The sequence below is a fragment of the Ahaetulla prasina genome, chromosome 7 (assembly GCF_028640845.1).
Source record: "Ahaetulla prasina isolate Xishuangbanna chromosome 7, ASM2864084v1, whole genome shotgun sequence".
Classification (NCBI taxonomy): Eukaryota; Metazoa; Chordata; class Lepidosauria; order Squamata; family Colubridae; genus Ahaetulla; species Ahaetulla prasina.
The window spans coordinates 12,672,312-12,696,290 of NC_080545.1; the positions used below are offsets into that span (position 1 = coordinate 12,672,312).

The 23,979-nt window shown below is 44.7% G+C and overlaps 1 protein-coding gene across 1 annotated transcript; it reads right to left on the bottom strand.

Moving 5' to 3' along the window:
• Nucleotides 1-177: 177 nt before the first annotated feature.
• On the bottom strand, nt 178-23,245 carry MRPS35 (mitochondrial ribosomal protein S35). The gene is made up of 8 exons (XM_058191273.1): nt 23,116-23,245; nt 22,935-23,011; nt 19,276-19,443; nt 17,729-17,789; nt 16,793-16,932; nt 13,502-13,611; nt 12,686-12,755; nt 178-525 (listed from the first exon to the last, which is right to left on the bottom strand). The coding sequence occupies exons 1-8, from the start codon at nt 23,186-23,188 to the stop codon at nt 250-252; spliced, it is 975 nt and encodes a 324-aa protein (XP_058047256.1). The 5' UTR covers nt 23,189-23,245; the 3' UTR covers nt 178-249.
• Nucleotides 23,246-23,979: the final 734 nt, after the last annotated feature.

The following is a 23,979-nucleotide window of genomic DNA, read 5'->3' on the forward strand; positions in this document are numbered from 1 at the left end:
GATCAAAAACTTTTTTGTTGTTGTTTTCCACTTCTAAATTTAAGTGCGACTTATAGCCCGAAAAAATTAGAGTCCAAAAAATACGATATGTTGTAGTTGGTTGGTTGATTTTTCTGGGTGAAATGTACTGGGGAGCAGGAGGTGGTGAAAGATTATCATTTTCATTTTGCAACTGGATATTAAAAAAAAATTTATTAAGACTATGTCCATCGGTACATATACAGCATCCCACAAAAATAACTACTTACATTACAAGCCCTGGATGTTTAACAGTCTTTTAACCGAGTTTTTATACGCCAAAAGATTCTTCTCTGTTTCCCCTTCATTCTTCAAGAGAACCACGGACTTCTTGTAATCCTGCATCACCTCAGAGGCGAGAAGTTCCTCTCTGCTGATTTCTTCAGCTTTTTCAGCCGCTCTTATTTGAAGCAATGTCTTTAAAGCATTTTTTTCGGAGACGCTGTTCTCCCAGACGTACTCCAGCATATCTGCTTCTGTGATTTCTTTTTCCCACGGTTCCGTTTTCTGGAAAGCAAAACGAAAACACAATCGGTGAGAAAAAGCTGAAAAATCAGAAATGCAGTCCATGCAAACGCCAGAGGTTTAGGGTAGCACCTTCCAAAGCCTCTGGGGCTCCTCTGAAGCTAAGCAGAAGTTCAATAAAGGGGAGTAAATCTGCTCTGGAAGTTGACTGTCCTTCTCAATTTTGCCCGTGAATGGGAAGCCCTGTGTCCCAAAACTAAGTAATGTTCTAAACTTTGGCAGCAGGATTTAAAAAAAAATTTTTTTTTAACTACTGTATTTTTCAGAGTATAAGACGCACCAGTGTATAAGTTTTATAAGCCTTAGTTTTTGGGGAGGAAAATAAGAAAAAAGCTGATTGGCAGGTGAATCGGCCTCCCAGAATACCCCCAATCAGCTGTTCCCAGAGGTGAATTTTAGCAACAGGTTCCTTGGTTGTGAGCTCTGTGCCTTGCTTTTTTTTTGTTTTTCTGCCTCTGAAAGCCTCCAAAACAGCTTCAGAAAAAAAAGCCTCTGAAGCTCTGTTTGAGGGCTTTTTTTCTGAAGTTCTGTTTGGGGGCTTTTTTTCTGAAATTCTGGTTGGGGGCTTTTTTTCTGAAGCTTAGATTCTGATGCTTTTTTCAGCCTTTGAAACCTCTGTTTGAGAAGCTGGGCAGGGCTACATTTCGGAGTATAAGACAGACCCAGATTTTCACCCTCTTTTTTGGAGGAAAAAAGTGCATTTTATAATCTGAAAAATACAGTAAATAGCCCACCATTAGAAAGTAGAGATGCTGTTGCTGTAATTTAATTTCTATACCGCCCTTCTCCCGAAGGACTCAGGGTGGTTTACAGCCATATTAAAAACACAAAATACAAACAACAAATTTAAAAACAGAATTAAAACGAAATATTTAGTAGGCCAAATCAACTAAAACGGTCATAAACCGTTTTCCAAAATACCCTATGTTTTGTAACACTTATATTTAATCATGTAACACTTATATTTAACAGGCTTTTTCCTATTTGCTTGTAGTTATTTAATTGAATGAATAACCATCCACAGTTAACTTAGCCAAATAATTTTACGGTAGAATAAAGTAACTACACTAAACTTTATGCTATACATACAATAGCTCAAATCAAAGACTAATAAAAAGGGATTCTACAGACCAAATCTTGTTATTCTCAAACATTTCAGAAGCTCTGTACTTCATTAAATGCTTTTCTCTTTCCTTTCTCACCCTACTTCTTTGGTCTATCTGAATTTATTTCTGATATTTACTCCAGAACTTCTGATAAAAACATCTTGAAAAATGAAATTTACTAAGTTGGTACAATTGTCAGAATGATACTATCACATATTCTCACATGCTCTCTTCCCTTGGGAAGCACTGAAGAAAAGGAAGACCAAAGAGTATTCAACGGCTTGTAGGATTTGAGTGGGATGTCTTCGCTGCTTAACGTGTGATGACAATGCCATATGTTACTTTTTAAGGAAGAATAGTGGCTTTTTCCTGCCAAAAGACTTGACAAGCTCCCTTCCACCAGACTATAAATTGGTTTTCATGAGTTGGGATAACGATGGCAGTGCATTTCCATTTATTTTACTCATCTGGAACACATACATGTGTTGTAAATGTTGTACCTTGATGAACGTATCTTTTCTTTTATGTACACTGAGAGCATATGCACCAAGACAAATTCCTTGTGTGTCCAATCACACTTGGCCAATAAAAAAATTCTATTCTATTCTATTCTATAAAGAGTCTCCATTGATATTTAATTCCACCATGACTAAACTGTATCCCAAAGGTGCTTCAGTTCAGAGCTGAAGAAGCTTCTTGGATGAGAAGCGAAAACATCTTCAAGGAAAAACAAAGCAAGTTTTCTATTATTTCAAGCAAAGTCCGGTTGCTTCCAGTTGAAAAAGCATCTTTGGGACAACCATGACCTGGATGACTGAGAATCTCCATAGACATAACTAACAACATTTCTTTGGGGTTCTGATTCTAACCCGCTGACCTCTAGAATTGTTGGTGATGAGCGAGCCCTGTGATGCATCCCAGATAGAAGTTATTTGTTAAAATAGAAATGAAGAGGAAAGTAGAAAGATAGAATTCCTTATTATAGTAATATACAAGAACTTGAATGGTCAAGGAACATTTGGGCCCGGTGCCCATAGAATCTAATTTCCAGCCCGGCCTTTAACTGATGCCAATGAAAAGCTGCAGTTCAGCTTTCAAATAAAGAAATTTACGAGTAGCCACAAAGGTGCAACTTCCCACTCAAATCCTGTTACTCCTACGCCAGTACTTTCCTTTACAGAAGAAAGTTGTTTAACAGGCATCCGAACCAATCTTCCGCCTTTCATTGAGAAAATGTGGCATATGTGTTCCCACTAACTTTAACATTAATCTTTTATAAACTTAAAAGACTTCCAAGCAGTAGTGGGTTTCAAACGTTTTTACTACAGGTTCTGTGGGTGTGGCTTGGTGGGTGTGGCAGGGGAAGGATACTGCAAAATCCCTGTTCCCATCCCACTCCAGGGGAAGGATACTGCAAAATCCCCATTTCCTCCCGATCTGCTGGGACTTGGGAGGCAGAGAATAGATGGGGGCGGGGCCAGTCAGAATTTTTACTACCGGTTCTCCAAACTACTCAAAATTTCTACTACCGGTTCTCCAGAACTGGTCAGAACCTGCTGAAACCCATCTCTGCTTCCAAGCTGCCAGATAATCTGCAGAATGAACAGACTCCTACAAATGTCTGCAAGACCTCTACGCGTGCCAAAACTGACCTCTGCCACTTGGGGGCAGTAAATGTTACGTTTTAATATTCAGGACTTTTGAGTCACACTTCAGCCCTTTCAAAAACCACAAAGGTGAATTGTTGTGCAAGTTTCCACCCAGGATGGTGGCTTACGGTAGAACAGATAAGAATTAAGCTGCTAAAGTTCTTCTTCTGCGCATGTGCAGGATGGCGGCGTTGTAAAATACATGCCGACAGCGGGTCGGGTTTTTTCCCGGCCAGGAAGCCGCGGAGGTGGCTGCTAGGCTGCCCGGACCCATCGCCCCGCAGATTATCTCCCCGACAGCCGGACAGAGATCTTTAGGTCTCGTTAGACCCCCGGCTGCCGGGGAACGGGGCTGAAGTGTCGGGCGGCAGACGGCGGATGGCGGCGGCCATCTTGGGTGGGCGCGGCATGGGGCTGCGCCCGCCGGGAAGAACGGAGAGCTGTGGCCGAGCTGCCTGGGCTTATCGCTCTATGGACCATCTTCCTGACAGCCGGATAGAGACCTGTGGGCCCTGCTGGACCCCCGGCTGCCAGGAACGGGGCTAAAGTGCCGGGCGAGCAGCGGACGGCGGACGGGCGGATGGCGGCCATTTTGGTTGGGCGTGGCATGGGGCAGCGCCCGCCAGCGCCCGCCGGAAGAACGGAGAGCTGTTGCCGGCGGCCTGGAGCTATCGCCTGTGGACCATCTTCCCGACAGCGGATGAAGACCTGTGGGCCCTGTTGGACCCCGGCTGCCAGGAACGGGCAGAGGTGCCGGGCGGGTAGCAGCGCCCGCTGAGAAGAGCCGCCCGGTTTTGTGGTTCACTGCCAGGCGGCCGCATGGGTCATCAGTGGCGATTACCCAGCATGGGTGTCACCGGCTGAAGCGTCCAGCGGCAATGATACCAACAGTGGCCCTGATACCATTGGAGGCCACTACTAATGATGATGAACGACGGCCGCCATTTTGGAAGGGCGCGGATTGGCGCTAGAAATGGCCTGGCTTGGCGAGGTTGCTGCAGCCGGTCGTCAGGACATCGGCGACTGAGTGTGGGCCGCTGATTTTTTGGCAGCTCTGCTTAGCAGCACGGGTACCAACAACCCAACGATTCACCATCATTGACCGCATTTGCCATCTTTGCGGATGCCTGGGCGGTTTGCCGCACTTTTTGATCGGCAGTGTTATCGCCGGTTTGGATACGAACAGCTCTGGCAGGTGGAACTTTGACCTTAGTCGATGGGTGACATTATGGGCAGAATTCATCAGCCCAACTTTTATTTCATCTAACTGTTGCCCTACCGGCCTTTTGGCGTTGTCTGTGACTGTTCGGTCTCACCCATCGTCCGCAATACCATCTACTGACCGGGAACTTTTCCTCTCCCGCTGTTATTTAGATCTTTATGCATGAAATATCGGCTGCGAACTTCTTCAACTGCGAGGTTCCCCGCCTCGCAGGAATGGCCATCTGGGTTATCGAGGCCGGCCTTAACGAGGTCTTGGGACCCGGAGAGGTGGCATCGAGGAAGAAGAATTTATGGGGTTTTGTACATAGGTTTTTAATAAGGGTTTTTAAAGGGGAGGAAAGTGGCGGGAGGAGATCCCGTCGGGGAGGTTGGTTCAGTCTCAGTCCCAGTTCACGGCGTTTTCATCTGGTCCGAGGGAGGGGTGAGGTTCGTTCCAGAATTGGAAGTTGGTTCCATCTGTACGGTAAGTGGGAGGGGCAGATATGGCGGAAGCAAGGGGCCGTATCGTTCGTTGGGAGCACGTGTTCGCTGTTTAAAAGCGATCGTGTGCTCCGCCCCTAGTCTTTCCCGTTCCCGGAAGGTCAGGATCCTCAGAGCCGGGCCTCCGGTTGATGTTGTGCAATGCCGGTCCGTGGTTAACAAGGCCCCTGATTTGCGATCTTATCCAGGGGAATCCACGGACTTTATGGGCATTACGGAGACCTGGCTGGGTGCAGAAGGGGTGCCCTAGTTGAACTGTGCCCGCCAGGTTTCGAGCATTCCATCAGCCAAGGGCCCAGGGTAGGGGTGGAGGGTGGCGGTTGTAATGAGAGAGGTCTAGAGCCGAGAGAGACCACTGTTCCTCAGATAGCCGGCTGTGAATCCTTCTTGTGAAGTGGGGCCATAAGAATCAGATGGGTTTGTTGATCGCGTACCTGGCTCCTTGCTACGTGACTACAGCCCTGCCTGAGCTACTGGAGGTGCTTGCCGGGGTGGCTGTTGAGATCCCCAGACTTTTGGTCATGGGCGATTTCAATCTGCCATCGGCTGGCTTGTCATCAACAGTGGTTCAGGAGTTCCAGGCTTCCATGACGGCCTTGGACCTGATTCAAGTAACTGATGGCCCTACTCACACGGGGGGATCTGCGCTGGATCTGATTTATATCTCTGGACAGTGGTTTAATGATCTGGTAGTAAGAGATTTAGTGACAATACCGGTGTCATGGTCAGATCATTTTCTCCTCCGCCTAGACTTTCAGACCGCTACTCACCACTGCAGGGAGACGGAGCCAATGCGTTGGTTCCGTCCCAGGCGCCTGATGGACCCTGAGAGGTTCCAGACGGAGCTTGGGCCGTTCCCTGAGGATCTTACCCATGGCACGACTGAAGAACTAGTCGCGGCCTGGGAACAGGCCGCGGCTGGGGCTTTGGACCGTGTCGTGCCTTTGCGGCCTCTGACCCGGCGCAGATCTCGATTAGCTCCTTGGTTCTCTGAGGAGCTGAGAGAGATGAAACGCCGGAGAAGACGCCTAGAGAGCACCTGGAGGTCCAGCCGCCCGGTTGATCGGACACTAGTTAGGTCTTTTCAAAGACCTACCTAGTGCCACTGAGGGTGCCGAGGCGCCCCTACGCCTCCCTCATTGCGCCGGCAGATAACCGCCCGGCCGCCCTGTTTCGGGTGACCCGTTCCCTTCTTCACCAGGGGGGACGGGATGACCCCTTACAGGGACGTGCCGAGGAGTTTAGTGGTTATCTATACGATAAAATCGCTCAGCTTCGGGATAGCTTGGACCAAGATTGCGATGATCCAGATGAGATGACTGAGGCTCGTCTTGTTGATGTGGTTTGGGATGAGTTTGATTCTGTGGCTCCCGAGGACATGGACAGGTTGCTGGGAGGCTGCATGCCACTACATGTTTACTGGACCTGCCCCTCCTGGCTGGTGCTGGCCACTCAGGAGGTGACACGAGGCTGGCTCGGGTATTATAAATGCTTCTTTGATGGAGGGGTCTTTCCGCTGCCTTGAAAGAGGCGGTGGTGAGACCCTCCTCAAGAAGCCTTCCTGGACCCAGCTATTTTGGGTAATTATCGTCCAGTCTCAACCTTCGCTTTGTTGCGAAGGTTGTAGAGAGTGTGGTGGCACGGCAGTTCCTCAGTACCTGGAGGAAGCTGTCTATCTAGACCCGTTCCAGTCCGGCTTCCGGCCCGGTTATAGCACGGAGACAGCTTTGGTCGCGTTGGTGGATGACCTCTGAGGGCCAGGGATAGGGGTTGTTCCTCTGCCCTGGTCCTGTTGGATCTCTCATCGGCTTTTGATACCATCGACCATGGTATCCTGCTGCGCCGTTGGAGGGGTTGGGAGTGGGAGGCACCGCTTATCGGTGGTTCTCCTCCTACCTCTCCGACCGGTCGCAGTCGGTGTTGACAGGGGGGCAGAGATCGGCCGCGAGGCGCCTCACTTGTGGGGTGCCGCAGGGGTCGATTCTCTCGCCTCTCCTGTTCAACATCTACATGAAGCCGTTGGGCGAGGTCATCAGTGGCTTTGGGGTGAGTTATCATCTGTACGCTGATGATACTCAGCTGTACTTTTCCACCCCAGGCCACCCCAGCGAAGCGGTCAAAGTGCTGCCCCGTTGTTTGGAGGCCGTACGGGTCTGGATGGGGAGAAACAGACTCAGACTCAATCCATCCAAGACGGAGTGGCTGTGGATGCCGGCATCCCGGTACAGTCAGCTGCAACCGCGGCTGACTGTTGGGGGCGGGGCACTGGCCCCAACGGAAAGAGTGGGCAACAGGCGTCCTCCGGGATGACGGGCGGTCGTTGGAAGACCCCTTGACGGCCGCCCCCAGGAGAGCTTTTTACCAGGTTCGCCTGGTCCGCCAGTTGCGCCCCTTTCTTGACCGGGATGCCTTATGCACGGTCACTCATGCTCTCGTCACTTCTCGACTGGATTATTGCAATGCTCTCTACATGGGGCTACCTTGAAGTGTACCGGAGACTGCAGTTAGTCCAGAATGCAGCTGCGCTGGTGATTGAGGGAGCACCGCGTTGCTCCCGGTAACACCTCTCCTGCGCAGTCTGCACTGGCTACCTGTGGTCTTCGGGTGCGCTTCAAGGTTTTGGTTACCACCTTCAAAGCGCCCATGGCTTAGGGCCCGGTACTTACGGGACCGCCTGCTGTTCCACATGCCTCCCACCGACCCGCACGCCTCACAGAGAGGGTCTTCTCAGGGTGCCGTCCGCCAAGCAATGCCGGCTGGCGGCCCCCAGGGGAAGGGCCTTCTCTGTTGGAGCTCCTACTCTCTGGAACGACCTTCCCCCCGGTTTGCGCCAAATATCTGACCTTCGGACCTTTCGTCGGGAATTAAAAACTTATTTATTCATCCAAGCGGGACTGGACTGATTTTTTAGATTTTTTAAATTTCTAAATTTTAAATTTTAAATCTTTAAATTTTCTGTAATTTTATATGGGGTATTTTAGGTTGGTCAATTTGACGGTTTTAATTCGGCCACTATTGAATAGGTATTTTAAATTGATTTTTAACTTTGTATACTTACTGCTTTTTATCTTGGCTGTACACCGCCCTGAGTCCTTCGGGAGAAGGGCGGTATAAAAGTTTAATTAATAAATAAAATAAATAAATTGAAAAACAAGAGCCGTATGTACTGCCCTAGTGATGTTTATCTGGTCAAAAAAAATCTGCATTTGTCAGAAAGAACCCACTGATGGGGCTAACAACATATTGCTAGGAAGAAGTAACGAAGACTCTAAGGCTAGGCTGAAATTGATTCGAACTGCCTGAATGGGGAAGAATCAACTTCCTTACAATTTTTTAATCTGATTCATTTTGGGTTAGTGGCATATAACTCTCCTCCTTTTTTAAAGGACCCGAACAGGCTATGGTTGCCAACAGTTCTTAAAACTTTTCAGGTTACACGTAAACAAAGTTCAAGTGAAAATGATATAAGACGCCACCCCAAAAAAATAATAATGCATAAGTGTCTTGGCTATTCAATAAGCCTCCGATAACTTTGATCATTCAGTCCTTTTGAGTTGCGAGTTCCTATTAAGATTTTTGAAATCTTTTCTCCAAACTCTCTTTTAACATCTAAATGGAAGTTTTACATGAAATAATTCAGAGCAAGGAATCATCAGCACCCAGGTTTAATTCTCCTTTTCCTCTATCTAAATGATATAATGTCTGGAACTGGTATCTACCGTATTTTCCCAAAAATAAGACTGAGACTTATATTAATTTTTGCTCAAAAAGACACATTAGAGCTTATTTTCCGGGAAATATGTACTAACTGCATTCGTCTGGCTGATGATCTTAACTGGGGCTTATTTTTTGGGTAGGGCTTATATTACGAGCATCCTGAAAAATCATGCTAAGGTTAACTTTCTGGTTAGGTCTTATTTTGGGGAAAATATCTCTTCCACTAAAATTGAGGCACTGTTAGCTGCTCTGGAATTTGTTTTGTTGTGTCTCCTAAATGATCTGGCCTGACAGTGGATCATTACATGATCTTTCCGTAATTTAGATTATGATCAAATCAGTTCCAGGATTCAAAAAAATAACACTTCTAGACGTCATCTAGAAACTTAAAACTACCACCCATCCCTTCGAGCTCACTGGTCTTATCTTTTCAAAGTACAAAAATTCAAAATTCCATGTCCAATTTAGAAATGGGAGGGAGGCATTTTAGGAAGACTCTTGCTCCTTGAAAGAATTCAGTCCAACTCCACATCGTAACACAACATCTCAAAAAAACCACAGTAGTTTGGATTTAGAATTTTGTGATGCACTAGATGGGTCGGACACGACTTTGCAACTAACAACAACAACAACAGAGCAGTGATGGCTAACCTTTTTGCCATCGCGTGCCAAAAGTGGAGGGAGTGCGGGGGGCGGGGGTCGCACGAGTGTGTGCCCATACCCATAATTCTACACCCACACACCCCGTGCATGCAACCCTCCCCCCATGCTCCCCATGCTTTTGGCACATGATGGCATGGTGGGCCCCATTTTTTGCTCTCCCCAGTTGGGAAATGGGCTGTTTCCGGCTTCCGGAGGCCCTCTGGGTGGGGGGGAAGGCCATTTTCGCCCTCCCCAGGCTCCTAGAAAGGCTCTGGACACAGGCAGGAAACACAGTGTGCTTCCTGACTTCCGGTGGGCCCAAAAGGTTATATTGTGTTGGGGGGGGTATGTGCACTAAGGGAGCTCAACCAATTTCATTGTACATATGCTATCCGCTGACAAAAAAGATTTGAGTTTGAATTTGAACATCTCTAAAATTCAGGGGATAAAAATTCAGGGGAGTTGCCCAAAGTTCTAAAAAATGTGGTTTCTTTTTTGAGGGATCACCAATGAAAAAAGAGAAAGCGATGTGTTGCAGAAGGTCATTAATTTCTCATGAAATCAAAGACAATTACAACTGATGAGGCCATTAACTATTCATGTGGAGGCTGAAAGGTAATAAAAGGGCAAGAGACTTGTGTGTACTCAATACACACTAAGCACTCACATATCATATACCCGAGTCTTCCATCACTAGGTAATCCTAGAGCCAAGCGCACACATGCTACTCTGGAATTAGTAACCTCAACTGTTGAGCTTCCAGTGTAGAATCAGTGTTTGAATGCTGCAGAAAGGTAAGTAGACGGCCGTGCATTGGTAATGAGGGAAACTTCATTATCTAAAGCTTTGAAAATGCTAAAAGCATTTAATTAGCACGGACTACATAGTAATCCAATCCACGGTTGCAAGCAGCACTGTTGAAGCAATTCTGGCATTTTACAGCAGCGGGTTCTCACACGGCTTTCTAGGTATTTGCGAATCCAGATTCCGTAAGGTCAAGATTAGCCAAAACATGCAGGAGCAGAGATCTCTTTTCATGCAATGTTCAGGCCACAGAGAATGTGATGCGTTCCAAAAAAGGCTGTTTTAGGATCCCTATTGGGCTCACAAGCCCTGCTTCCTAATTCCCAGTCCCTACCTCATTAGTCATGAACAGAATAGAGAACTAAAAATGAATTGAATAGAACAGAACAGAACAGATACAGAATAGAAATGAAATGAATGGAATGGGAATGGAACAGATACAGAATGGAAACAGGAATGGAATAGAGCAGAGCTGAGCGGAGCAGAATTTATTGGCCAAGTGTAGAGTTGTTTAGATGGCTGACCACTAGTTGGCAAACTAACAGCTGGACCATGTGAATTTTAGTCTCCTACCTATGACTCATCCCCAAGGAATCTCTGCCCTTGGGAAGAACCTGACACACACTGGTACCAACAGAGGTATAACGCAGAAATTATTTTCTATCATAGCAGGTATCTATCTCAGCTTAGCACTCACTGAATAGGCAGCACCTCAGCCAATCATATATTGTTTCATTGTACATGCATCTTCACTGACCTATCATGATGCTACATGTATGTATCCCCTTGCATGAATTATAATAAAAGGGAGCTTTGGATTTGACTCTGGGCTCTCATCCCGGGGAAGAACGCGTGTTTGACTCTTATATCATGAGAGACCACCACAGCCAAGTGTGATTGCACCCAGGAATCACCCAAATTCCCAAGAAATTTGTCTCCAGTGCATAAGCTCTCAGTATACATATAAACAGCAAGTAATAGATCACAGGTCACAATCATAGTTACGCTCATTAATCGTAAGTTACAAACAACAATTGATAAATAAATCATAAGAAACCAATAGGAGAAGATACTAGGAAAGATGAGAAGATGAGATGTTAAAACGTTAAATGTCGCATGTTAAGATTTAGTAAGATAGGAAAAAGGTAAATGGAGTGAGAATTAAGTGGAGACTAGGAATAAATGGGACACATCCATTCTCTGCATCGCCCCATTTCTACACTGGGGCTGTCAGAGCACTTGTGAGCACCTCCCCTTGACTCTCTCACGCAGAAAAGGCGCTTAGGGTGCAGATGTACAAATGCATACATGTAATCTTTAACTTATGACTGGTTCTTGCATTCTCACATTTACCCGTTGCAGCAACCCCTATGTCATGTGATCAAAATTCAGGTCCTTGGCAACCAGAAAATCTCTGTTGTGCCTCGCCCACCCTCTCCTCAGCCAGGCCCCTCCCATCTCCTGCTATCTGAGACAGAGACTGATAGTAAAGAAGAATGGCCTGGCATGCCTCCAGCCCTGGCATCATGCCCAGACAGACTGAGCAAACAAACCTCCCTACAGCGTGTGAGCACAAAGTCAGCCACGAGCTAGAATTGCCGGCAGCTGAGGACGAAAAGACACAGTGGACAGATCCCCGCTTCTGGAGAATGGAGAGGCGACGTCAGCAAAAGGAAGGCAGGGGCAGGCCTGGATAAGTGCTGAGTCATGGAGCCACACCCCATGGCCTATATAAAGGATCTGCTTTTTGGCATTCCTTGAGTCAGGCAAAGTCTCATCTGGTTGCTGAAGTCACACCTTGGATTCCTGCCTGCCCTGAGAACTCTGACAGGAATTTGGCAAAGCTGCAGAGGCTTCGTGGCCACGCTTGATACAGACTTCCCAGACCCGGCCGTCAGAGGAGGAACGGGACACGACAATCTCTCTCTCTCCATATATTTATCTATGATGGTCGCAGCATCACAGGATCAAGGAATCACCATCTGAGACGTTCCCATCAGGTTCCGACAAGTCAAGTCAACAGGGAAATTCAGATTTGCTTAATGACTGTGTGATTCTGGTCCACAGTGCAGTGATTTGCTTAACCTTGTCAAAAGGGTCGTAAAATTGAGCAGGGCTCACTTAAACCACCACTTTGAAATTCTGGCCTCAGTCGCGGCCTTAAGTGGAGGACTACCTTACATTCACATTTATTAGGCATTATGTTTATTTAATTGAAGGATCTATTATTTACAAGCTTTGGAAAGATGTAACTATCTAAAAGAAAAAGTTGTGTACTTATCACGCACGCTAATGAATTATTCTGATCTCTCAGGATGTAGAATGATGCCTGTGATTTCTGGTCTGGGCATTTTAGAAAGATTAAAGCCACTTTACTATATCATTATATGCTATTCTATCTGGTCAGAAAGGAAACTTGTAAGAATGGGATTGTTCTGATTTTTTCCCTGTCAATATATGGGATCTGTTAAAGCTAGCAAGTACTCAAACAATACGTAATCAATAAGCAAATATTCTTACCCACGATTCATGGAATAAAACAGTTAGAAGGTACATTGCGTAATCATAGTTTTGCTTTCTTAGAGGACATCTGAAAAACAAGAAAAATATAGTAATAGCAATAGTACTTATTATATACCGCTTCACAGTGCTTTTACACTCTCTAAGCAATTTACAGAGTCAGCCTATTGCCCCCAACAATTTGGGTCCTCATTTTACCCACCTTGGAAGGATGGAAGGCTGAGTCAACCTTGTGCTGGTCAGGATCGAACTGCTGGCAGTGGGCAGTGAACTAGCCCACAAATACTGCATTCTAACAACTGTGCCACCACGGCTCGAAAAGAAGAAAACTATAAATATATACCAAATTCCAGCATTCTCAATCGGCAACTGGAAAGCATCAAATTGAGCAACCCCATGTTATAGCATATGAATAACATGTTAATTTTAAAATAAAATTGAATCAGAGAACGGTGAATTGAAGTCACATTTGTGATTTCACTTTCATTTCATTTCATTTGTGCTGACTAGTGGCTCAGTGGCTAAGACGCTGAGCTTGTCGATCAGAAAAGGTCGTCAGTTCGAATCCCCAGTACAGGTCTTCTGCATGAGCAGAGGGTTCGACTAGATGACCTCTCTAAGGTCCCTTCCAACTGTTACTGTTATTATTATTGTGCACCTACAACAGGCTCGATTAGGTTACAAACCATAAAAAAATAATTTGGAATCTTAAAAATTTAGCGGAGCAGTTTTTAAATCCCAGGAAAACAGTTTGGGTGGGCAGTTACGTTGAATATTGCCCGTTTGGGCCAAGAGAAAGTTCTCCCATTGCATTACCTGTCTGTTGTGATAGTAACGGAATCTGTCTTCCCACAATATCGCTCTCCTACAAGTTTGATGAACTTCTTCCTTGCATGGTCATCCAAGTTGAGACTTGACAGTTTAACCTGGGGGTGGGGGGTGATGGGAGGGGGAAATCAAGCTATTAGCAACTTTGACAGTAGAAGGCCAAAAAAGTAACTGCAGTGAATCACATAAAATCTCTATTTACAAATCAGGTAGGTAGGCAAGTTGACAGTAGGTCCTAGATGGTCCCCCAGAGACAAACATATTTGCCACTTTCTGAAAAGCAAAGTCGATGTGAGAAGCCAGAATCACTTAACAATTGTGTTGCTAACTGCAACTGCAGCAATTCACGGAACAACTGTGGCAAAAAATGATGTAAAATGGGGCAACGGTTCACTTAACAACCGCCTCACTTTGCAACAGAAACTTTCGGCTCAACTGTAGTCATTAAATTCAAGTCTACCTGTAATGAAGGAAAGACCCAAGAGAAGGATGCAGCGAATAGAGGGAGGAAGAAAACCGTCTTTCCCAAAAAAATAAGACCCGGTCTTATTTTTGGAAAAACACAGTTTTCTTCCTCCCTCTATTTCATGGGTAGTCAACCTTTTTATACCTACCACCCACTTTTATCTCTCTGTTAGTAGTAAAATTTTCTAACCGCCCGCCGGTTCCAAAGTACTGGTGATTTATAAAGTAGGGAAGTAACTTTACTTTATATAATTTATAAAGCAGAGTTACAGCAAGTTAAAGCATATAATAATAATTACCTACCAAATACTTTATGTCGGACTTTCGCTAAGTTTGGCAGAATAAATCTTTAATAATGCTATGAATTTTTTTTTAAAAAGTCAATTAAATTAAAAAAAAAGGAAAGTGCTTCAGTGTAGGACAAAACCCCTACCGCCCACCATGAAAGCTGGAACGCCACCTAGTGGGCGGTAGGGACCAGGTTGACTACCACTGCTCTATTTGATGTGTCCTATTTTCTTTTGGCCCCACAAATAAGCACTAGGGCTTATTTTGGGGAGTGTCTTATTCCCCCCAGCCCCATATACGAGAGCCACTTTTTCTGCTTGCTTGGGGCGGCGCAGGAGGCCATGAGGTAGGAGGCTGAGCAATACGCTGATGCCGTGGCCTCGAGGCAAGGTGGGTGGAGCTGCCCCATGCGACCCGCACCGGCTTACCTCAGAGTCCCCACAGCCAGGCCCTCCCTGCCCCGACACTTGCCTCGCCTCACAGCTGCGACACCAACATACCACTCGCCCCCCCACCGCTCCGTTGCAGCTGCGAGCAAGCAGAAGTGGGCTGGCAACCATGCAGGGTCCTGCTAGATGGTGCCGCCCGCAATAAGAGGCAGGTGTTGGGGGCATGGGTGACCTGCCTGCAGGGGCCCTGAGGTGAGCCGGGGCAGGGCGCACAGGACAGCTTTACCACCCTGCTTCGTGGCTGTGGCACTGCCAGCAAGTAGACAGAATGGGTGGGCGGCTGCAAAGGGTCTTAAGTAGGGCTTATTTTGTGGGTAGGGCTTATATTAGGCACACATGTTAAAAATATGCTAGCACTTATTTCAGGGATAGGTCTTATTTTCAGGGAAACCAATTAGCCGAGCTCTGAAGGGCTAAAGAGGCCTCATCTGAATCCGCAAGAAGATTTATTTACCTGCTGCAGTTTTATTTTATTTATTTATTTATTTAATCATATTTATATACCGCCCTATCTCCCGAAGGACTCAGGGCGGTTCACAGGCACTTAAAAACACATAAATACAATATAAAAGCAATTAAAAAACTTATTCTAAAAGCCCGTTAATTAAAATATAAAAATAAAACCCAATTAAAACCCATAAATTTAAAATCTAGCTCAGTCCTGCACAATTAAATAAGTATGTTTTAAGCTCAGTGGAAGGTCCAAGGTCCGAAGCTACGGTCCGGGGGTAGTTCGTTCCAGAGGGTGGGAGCCCCCACAGACATTGCCTCGCTGACGGCACCCTGAGGAGACCCTCTCTATGAGAGCGCACGGGTCAGTGAGAGGTATTCGGTAGCAGTAGGTGGTCCCGTAAGTTATATCCTGCCACTCTGCCCTACTTAAAACACTGAAAGTAACGTTTCTGTTTGTGCTTTATTTGCTCTGCAGCATTTTTAACTTTCTTAGTAGAACAACAACAAAAGATAACAAAGTTATCATGCTGAAAACCAAATCAAGCACAAATCGCAACATTGCTGACACTGAAAAGACCCAGGAAAGGAAGAAAAAGGTTCTAGAAAACATCCTAGTAATAGTAAAGACATTCTGGTAGCTTTGCGGTGTGCAGGCTTTTGAAATCAGTGGTTACCAACTGGTGGTCTCTGGACCACTGGTGGTCCGTGAGAAAATTTTGGTGGTCCGCAGAAAAATTATTTGCATTTTTTATATTGCACTAAATCAGGGGTCCTCAAATTACGGCTCCCAGGCCAGATATATGCAATGAACGTTTGTGTTGCTGCAGAGTCTCCCCACTTCGGGGTCTTTTTGTGTGGGTCAGAGGGGGTGGAAATTCCAACTTGGGGTCTGCTTCAGCCTCCTGGTGCAGGACTTTGGGCGAAGGCTGGAGGGAAGTGCTGCTGGTGGCGAAGAGCTGGAGGGCCTTGTTTCAGTGGGACTGTATCATGGCCTGGAACTGGTTGACCATCTCAGCCCACTGAGCCTCCAGGCGCCAGTACCTGGTCTTCCCGCACTCTCGCAGGTCTTCCCTCTGCTTGGAAAGCCTATGCTCATAGTCCTCCGTGAGGTCCTTCAGCTGAGCCTTCTTCTCGGCTGGATCCAATTTGAACTGAGCTGTTTTGCCAACTCTTTCCCGTGGTGGCTGCTTAGCTCCAACAACTGCTTCCTGTTGCGGCTGTAAAGAGCTCGGCCCCTCGATGTGAATGATATTGAGTTGGCCACGCCCACTCAGTCACATGACCACCTAGCCACCAACCCCACCCACCCAGTCATTAGGCAGATCATATTAGTGGTCCATGGGATTTAAAGTTATCAATTTAGAGGTCCCTGAGGTCCGAAAGGTTGGGGACCCCTGTTTTAAATTCTTTATAAGCAACTTAAGGGGGGGGGATGGGGACAAATGGCTGAGTAGCAGCAAACAATGTGTCCTTTTTTTCAGCACATTTTCTCTCTTCCCAAAATATTTGTTCTGTATCCCCCATGCATGATTAACGCTATCACGTTTTATGCGTCTTGCAATCAAAGCAGCTGAACACATTTTAGGAAACCTGATTCTCCCCATCCCCCCACCCCTTCACTTACTGTCAGGGTCACCACTCTTGCTTTCGGATTACGAAGAGATGGCCCTGCTGAAACGTAGTCACTTGTGCCGATTTCAATGGGGAAGTGCTGCAAACATTTCTCGTCGCTATCCAAGGCAGAGGGCCACTCTGTGCAGAAGTCTGAATTGCCCGTTTATGGAAGAAAAACACAAGACATCATTTTAGCCATGGTCGTTATTACACAGTACCACAATCTGCACTCACGGAGGGCTAATGTCATTCCCAATAAACCCTAAGGCAATGTTACAACTTGTTCAGGGGTTTATAAAAACAAACTGAACAGAAATGTCCAAAGGACATTATGTCAAATATGTGTGTGTGTGTGTGTGTGTGTGTGTGTGTGTGTGTGTGTGTGTGTGTGTGTGTGTGTGTGTGTCCCCTCATATCTCCATCTCATTTTAGGTCTTTGTCAGAGCATCCTTGAACAAGGATGTATATTTGTCTGTCTATCATCTATCTATCTATCATTATCTATCAATCATCTATCTATCTATCTATCTATCTATCTATCTATCTATCTATCTATCTATCTATCATTATTTATTTATCTATCTATCATCTATATATATATATATATATATCTCATCTATCTATCTATCATCTATCTATTATCTATGTATCTATCTATCTATCTAAATAGCAGCATAGCCACATGGTACATATCTCAATCCTGAGCTATGCGTGATCTTCGTTATGATGAAGAGCACTTCATATTTCTAGCCCAAAAGTCACTCTTTTAAATAGAAGTGATTTATTAAAGATTTGTTTTTTTCTTCACATCCTTTGTATAATAAAACCTATTATAACCCTGGAAGTACTGCATTTTAGTTAACGTAAGTCAGATCCTAAACAGCTAGCTGCTTCCTGGTGTCTCTAAGCTTCATTTTTTGGGGGGGGAAAAATGTTGAAGACTGACCTTTCAGAGCAGCACAGTGTTTCTTGATGGCAACTGGTGTCAGATGCAAGAAATTGGGGATCTGAAACAAGTATGTCTCATTAAAATCAGTCAATGAGCTCGCCCTCAGAGGTGTGGTGGGGGGAGCTCCTTCAGGCTGCAACCACAACACCTACAGCCATCCAGGAGACTCTGACTGCTCCATTAACTTCTTCCCTCCCACCTCCAACTCTGTTTATAAAACCGAATGGCTCAAGAGCACACCTCTTTGCACACTCTGGTTTCAACCTCAGCCAATTTAATGTGTGTGGGCTTCTGTTCCTAGTGGCTAGCGATCTCATTTTGTAGCACAGACCTTCCATGTTTTGCTTCTTAGGGGCTCAGAGTTGAAAGACTGCAGCAGAATCCCTTCGGATCCCACCCAACATCCTGAGGAGCCACCTTACAGAATCAAATGGGCAATCTCCAGATTTCCTCTCGATCCAAGGAAAACTCCATTTGCTCAGGGTGCAGATCTCTAATCTCTGGCTGTCAATTAATGCTTCAATGTCATGCCCATGTAATTCACAGACATGTCTTCAACCAGTCATGTCCTCAATGGAAGTTTTTTTTTTTTAATTTATTTATTTACATTTATATCCCGCCCTTCTCCGAAGACTCAGGGCTGCTTACAGTGTATAAGGCAATAGTCTCATTCTATTTGTATATTTTACAAAGTCAACTTATTGCCCCCCCAACAATCTGGGTCCTCATTTTACCTATCTTATAAAGGATGGAAGGCTGAGTCAACCTTGGGCCGGGCTTGAACCTGCAGTAATTGCAGGCTGCTGTGTTTTAATAACAGGCTTCTTACAGCCTGAGCTACCACGGCCCAAGTTTATTTTTTAAGGAATATTATGCATTGGTTCTATTTCTCCTACTAGGACTCTAGGGATAGCATTAGCAATAGCGCTTAAGATTTATACACCGCTTCATAGTGCTTTTACAGCCCTCTCTAAGCGGATTGCAGAGTCAGCCTATGGCCCCCAACAATCTGGGTCCTCATTTTACTGACTTCGGAAGGATGGAAGGCTGAGTCAACCTTGAGCCGGTGAGATTTGAACTGCTGAACTGCAGCTAGCAGTCAGCTGAAGTAGCCTGCATTGCGTGATAGGGTAGCTGACTGCCCTGATCATACCAGAGATAAGTTGATTGAGTACAGCTGACTCAAAGTAACTCAGATTTAAAGCTGGGTCTTCAGATTAAACTCATGTGATGGTAAGCTTTTTTTTTTCTCCAATGGTAATTCAAGTAGAACCTGTCACAAATCCTCCGAACAATTTAAAGGAACAAATCTCCAGCTTTTCTCACCCAAGCAGAACCACCCAGTATTTCAGATCACGGCCCAAAATGGTTAGTTCCTAAATCAGTGCTAATACTTACAATAAATTTGCAGTTATCTTCAGAGATAGGGTATTTCTCATATAATTATAATACTTTTGTTCTAAGGACTTGTTCTGCCAAGGTCTCGGTATGCTTCCTAAAAGACCCAGGATATGGATGTTGACGTAGTCAGACCTGAATCTCACCTTCAAAAGTTCCAAGTTCCCTTCTTTTGCAAGAGGTACACCTCCTTTGACTGGGTAGCCCATCCGAATGGGAAGCGGCACCGCAGAAGGTTTAAAAGAAGCTGCCGTTGGATAGACGCTGGTCCAATCCTGATCCGGTTCCATCTTCTCAGATCTCTGAGTATTGCCCTAGCGGACATCGCAGAACAAAAAATCTCAGTCAGACACCGATTCAAATATCTGCCTCACCTATTTGCACAGGCATCAACCATGATTTTTAGTTGTACTTTTGAATACTATTTTCTCTTTTCCAGAGGATTTTTTTTTATTTGAACTACACAAAAATTTAATTTTGGGATCATTAATCAGTGTACAAAACAGACCGTAAAGTGGGTGTGTGGGGTCTCTAACAATGCTTTGAGCTTTAAGCACATAGCATTTATAAGTCCCTGGGTTGCTCTTTCTTGGGGCTTTGCCTCTTAAGCAGAGGTCACTGTGGATTACCAAAAAGAAAAGTGGCCTGTTTAACTTTATCACAACAAGACACAAGAGCCCAATTGGAGTAAGCACTGTCATCTGTACCTGCACCTCTATCATTTGCACCTCTATAACTGTCTGGTTTGATTCTGCAACCCAACAAGACAGACACAGACTTCAGAGGATCATTAGAACTGCAGAAAAAACAATGGCTACCAACCTGCCTTCCATTGAGGACCTATATACTGCATGAATCAAGAAGAGGGCTGTGAAAATATCTACAGACCCTTCGCATCCTGGACATAAACTGTTTCAACTCCTACCCTCAAAACGACGCTATAGAGCACTGCACACCAGAACAACTAGACACAAGAACAGTTTTTTCCTGAACGCCATCACTCTGCTAAACAAATAATTCCCTCAACACTGTCAAACTATTTACAAATCTGCACTACTATTAATCTTCTCATCATTTTCATCAGCAATCTCTTTCCACTTATGACTGTATGACTGTAACTTTGTTACTTGTATCCTTACGATTTATATTGATATTGTTTCCTGATTGCTTATTTGTAGCCTATGACTATCATTAAGTGTTGTACCTTAGAATTCTTTTCTTTTATGTACACTGGGAGCATATAGAATAGAATAGAATAGAATAGAATAGAATAGAATAGAATAGAATAGAATAGAATAGAATAGAATAGAATAGAATTTTTTTATTGGCCAAGTGTGATTGGACACACAAGGAATTTGTCTTGGTGCATATGCTCTCAGTGTACATAAAAGAAAAGATACGTTCATCAAGGTACAACATTTACAACACAATTGATGATCAATATATCAATATAAATCATAAGGATTGCCAGCAACAAGTTATAGTCATACAGTCATAAGTGGAAAGAGATTGGTGATGGGAATTATGCACCAAACTATATGCACCAAAGACAAATTCCTTGTTGTCCAATCACACTTGGTCAATAAAAAATTCATTCAATTCAATCCCCATCCCCATCCCTTATTCTATTCTATTCTATTCTATTCTATTCTATTCTATTCTATTCTATTCTATTCTATTCTATTCTATTCTATTCTACTCTACTCTACTCTACTCTACTTTATTCTATTCTTCTGCTACGTTCTATCCTGTATTTTCTAGTCTATTCTATTCTTTTCTATTCCATTCACTATTCTATTCTATTCTTCTGTTCCGTTCCATTCCATATTTTCTATTCTATTCTATTCTATTCTATTCTATTCTATTTCTATTCAATTCAATTCACCATTCCATTCACTGTTCTGTTCTGTTCTTCTGTTCTGTCCCATTCCATATTTTCTATTCTATTCTATTCTATTTATTTATTTATTTATTAGATTTCTAGACCGCCCTTCTCCCGAAGGACTCAGGGTGGTGTACAGCCTTATTAAAACACATAGGTACACAATAAATTTAAAATACATTTAAAATGAAATATTTAACCGGCCAATTTAAAACTAAAAACGGTCAAACGACCGATATAAAACCCTAAACTATAAAATTATAAATAAATTAATACAGTTTAAAATTCAATTAAAACTAAGTTAAACTAAAATATCAAATTAAAATAATATTTAGGCTAGTCCCGCCCGATTGAATAGCAGAGTCTTCAGTTCCCGCTTGAAGGTACGGAGGTCGGGAAGTTGGCGTAACCCAGGAGGTAACTCATTCCATAGGGTCGGTGCTGCCACAGAGAAGGGTCTCCCCCTGGGGGTCACCAGCCGGCACTGTTTGGCTGATGGCACCCGGAGCAGGCCCGCTCTGTGGGAGCGCACAGGTCGTTGGGAGGCTATCGGTGGCAGAAGGCGGTATCGTAAATAGCCCGGTCCTAAGCCATGGAACGCTTTAAAGGTGAGCACTAACACCTTGAATTGCACCCGGAAGGCTACCGGCAGCCAGTGCAGGCTGCGCAGGATAGGTGTTATATGGGAGCAACGTGGTGCTCCCACAATTATCCGCGCAGCCGCATTCTGGACTAGTTGGAGCCTCCCGGTGCTCTTCAAGGGGAGCCCCATGTAGAGAGCATTGCAATAGTCCAGGCGAGAAGTAACGAGGGCGTGAGTGACCGTGCCTAAGGATTCTATTCCATTCACTATTCTATTCTGTTCTGTTCTTCTGTTCTGTCCCATTCCATATTTTCTATTCTATTCTATTCTATTCTATTCTATACTATACTATACTATTCTATTCACCATTCCATTCTCTATTCTATTCTATTTCTATTCAATTCACCATTCCCTTCACTGTTCTGTTCTGTTCTTCTGTTCTGTCCCATTCCATATTTTCTATTCTATTCTATTCTATTCTATTCTATTCTATTCTATTCTATTCTATTCTATTCTATTCTATACTATTCTATTCACCATTCCATTCTCTATTCTATTCTATTCTATTCTATTTCTATTCTATTCTATTCAATTCACCATTCCCTTCACTGTTCTGTTCTGTTCTTCTGTTCTGTCCCATTCCATATTTTCTATTCTATTCTATTCTATTCTATTCTATACTATACTATTCTATTCACCATTCCATTCTCTATTCTATTCTATTCTATTCTATTTCTATTCAATTCACCATTCCCTTCACTGTTCTGTTCTGTTCTTCTGTTCTGTCCCATTCCATATTTTCTATTCTATTCTATTCTATTCTATTCTATTCTATTCTATTCTATTCTATACTATACTATACTATACTATACTATTCTATTCACCATTCCATTCTCTATTCTATTCTATTCTATTCTATTCTATTCTATTTCTATTCTATTCTATTCAATTCACCATTCCCTTCACTGTTCTGTTCTGTTCTTCTGTTCTGTCCCATTCCATATTTTCTATTCTATTCTATTCTATTCTTGGATGAGAAGTGAAACATCTTCAAAGAAAAACAAGAAAGTCCATTTGCCTCCTGAAAAAAAGCACCTTTGGGACAACCATGACCTGGATGACTGAGAATCCCCACAGACATTGCAAAACTCCAATCCAGTCCATTTTTCCGCATTTAACTTTTTTTTTTAAAACGGTTTTTTAAAGCCAGCGCGCGGCGGGGGGGGGAGGGTGACGACGAGAACAGCCAGCCCCGCCCCTTTGCGACGTTGAGTATCAGCCACGCAGGACAACCTCCCCCTCCCCCCCCCCCGCTCCGATAGGGCGCAAAAGGGACTTACGTAGATCAACTCCTTCTGGGCTCTGCGTTCAGCCAGGGTCTCTTTCAGGCTGGCTCTCCTCTGCGGCTGCGCCGCGTCTGAAAGACAAACATGAGGATATGGGGCGGGTAGGCTTCCTTTTTTCCTCGCCGCGCCGGGAGGGGAGGAGGGAAACCAGCCCCTGTCTTTCTTTTGGGCCTACCTCCCAAGGTCGCGTATCCGGCCGAGCTCGGCCGCCGCCAAAGTACCAAGCACCTCCGCCAGGCCAGCGCCATCTTTTCCCCGACGGTGACGTAACCGCAGCGCCCGCGCAGAGAGATGACCTCAACTTGCGGGCATTTGCGTCACGCGCTACGCCTGCGCAGAGGCCTCGGGTTGTGGTGGGGTGGGTGGTTCCTCGACTTGACGGCGTATAGGGAATTCTGGGAGTTGAAGTCCGCGCGTATCGTCAAGCCGCCTTAAGGTTTGACGGGCGCTACTCCGAAGATGCGCTCGCTCTTGCTGCAAATCCAGTGGGCATTGCACCCGAAGGCGGGGCAGGCAGATGCTCACAAAGGGCAGCCGAGATTTCCTGCCTGGAGATCAATCAAACAGAGTAGAGCTGGAAGGGACCTTGGAGGTCTTCTAGTCCAACCCCTTGGTCAAGCCGGAGACAAATGGCCATTCATTCATAAAATATTCATAAATAAACCACTCTTTTATGAATAGTTGTGACTGAATAAATTCGTTTGAATTTACGAATTATTTATAAAGTATTCATTTTATGGATGCTTATTTTCATAAATAAATCACTTTTTTATGAATTCATTTTAAAAAATCATAAAAGGGTGATTGCACAGAAGGTTTGCCATGAGAAGAACTGAAGTGCCAGGTCATTAAGGGAGCAGACATATGTGGATGGTCAAAGATGACTTTCTTTTAATCCAAGGGTGTGTGTAATTTTGCACAATGGACGACCTTACATTACCTTTGAAAGTAATGCTTTACAACCTAGCTAACCTCAGTGAACATTTTGTACGCACAATTCAAGCCGATTGGCTGGTTACCCTTTTGATTCTGAAATTCC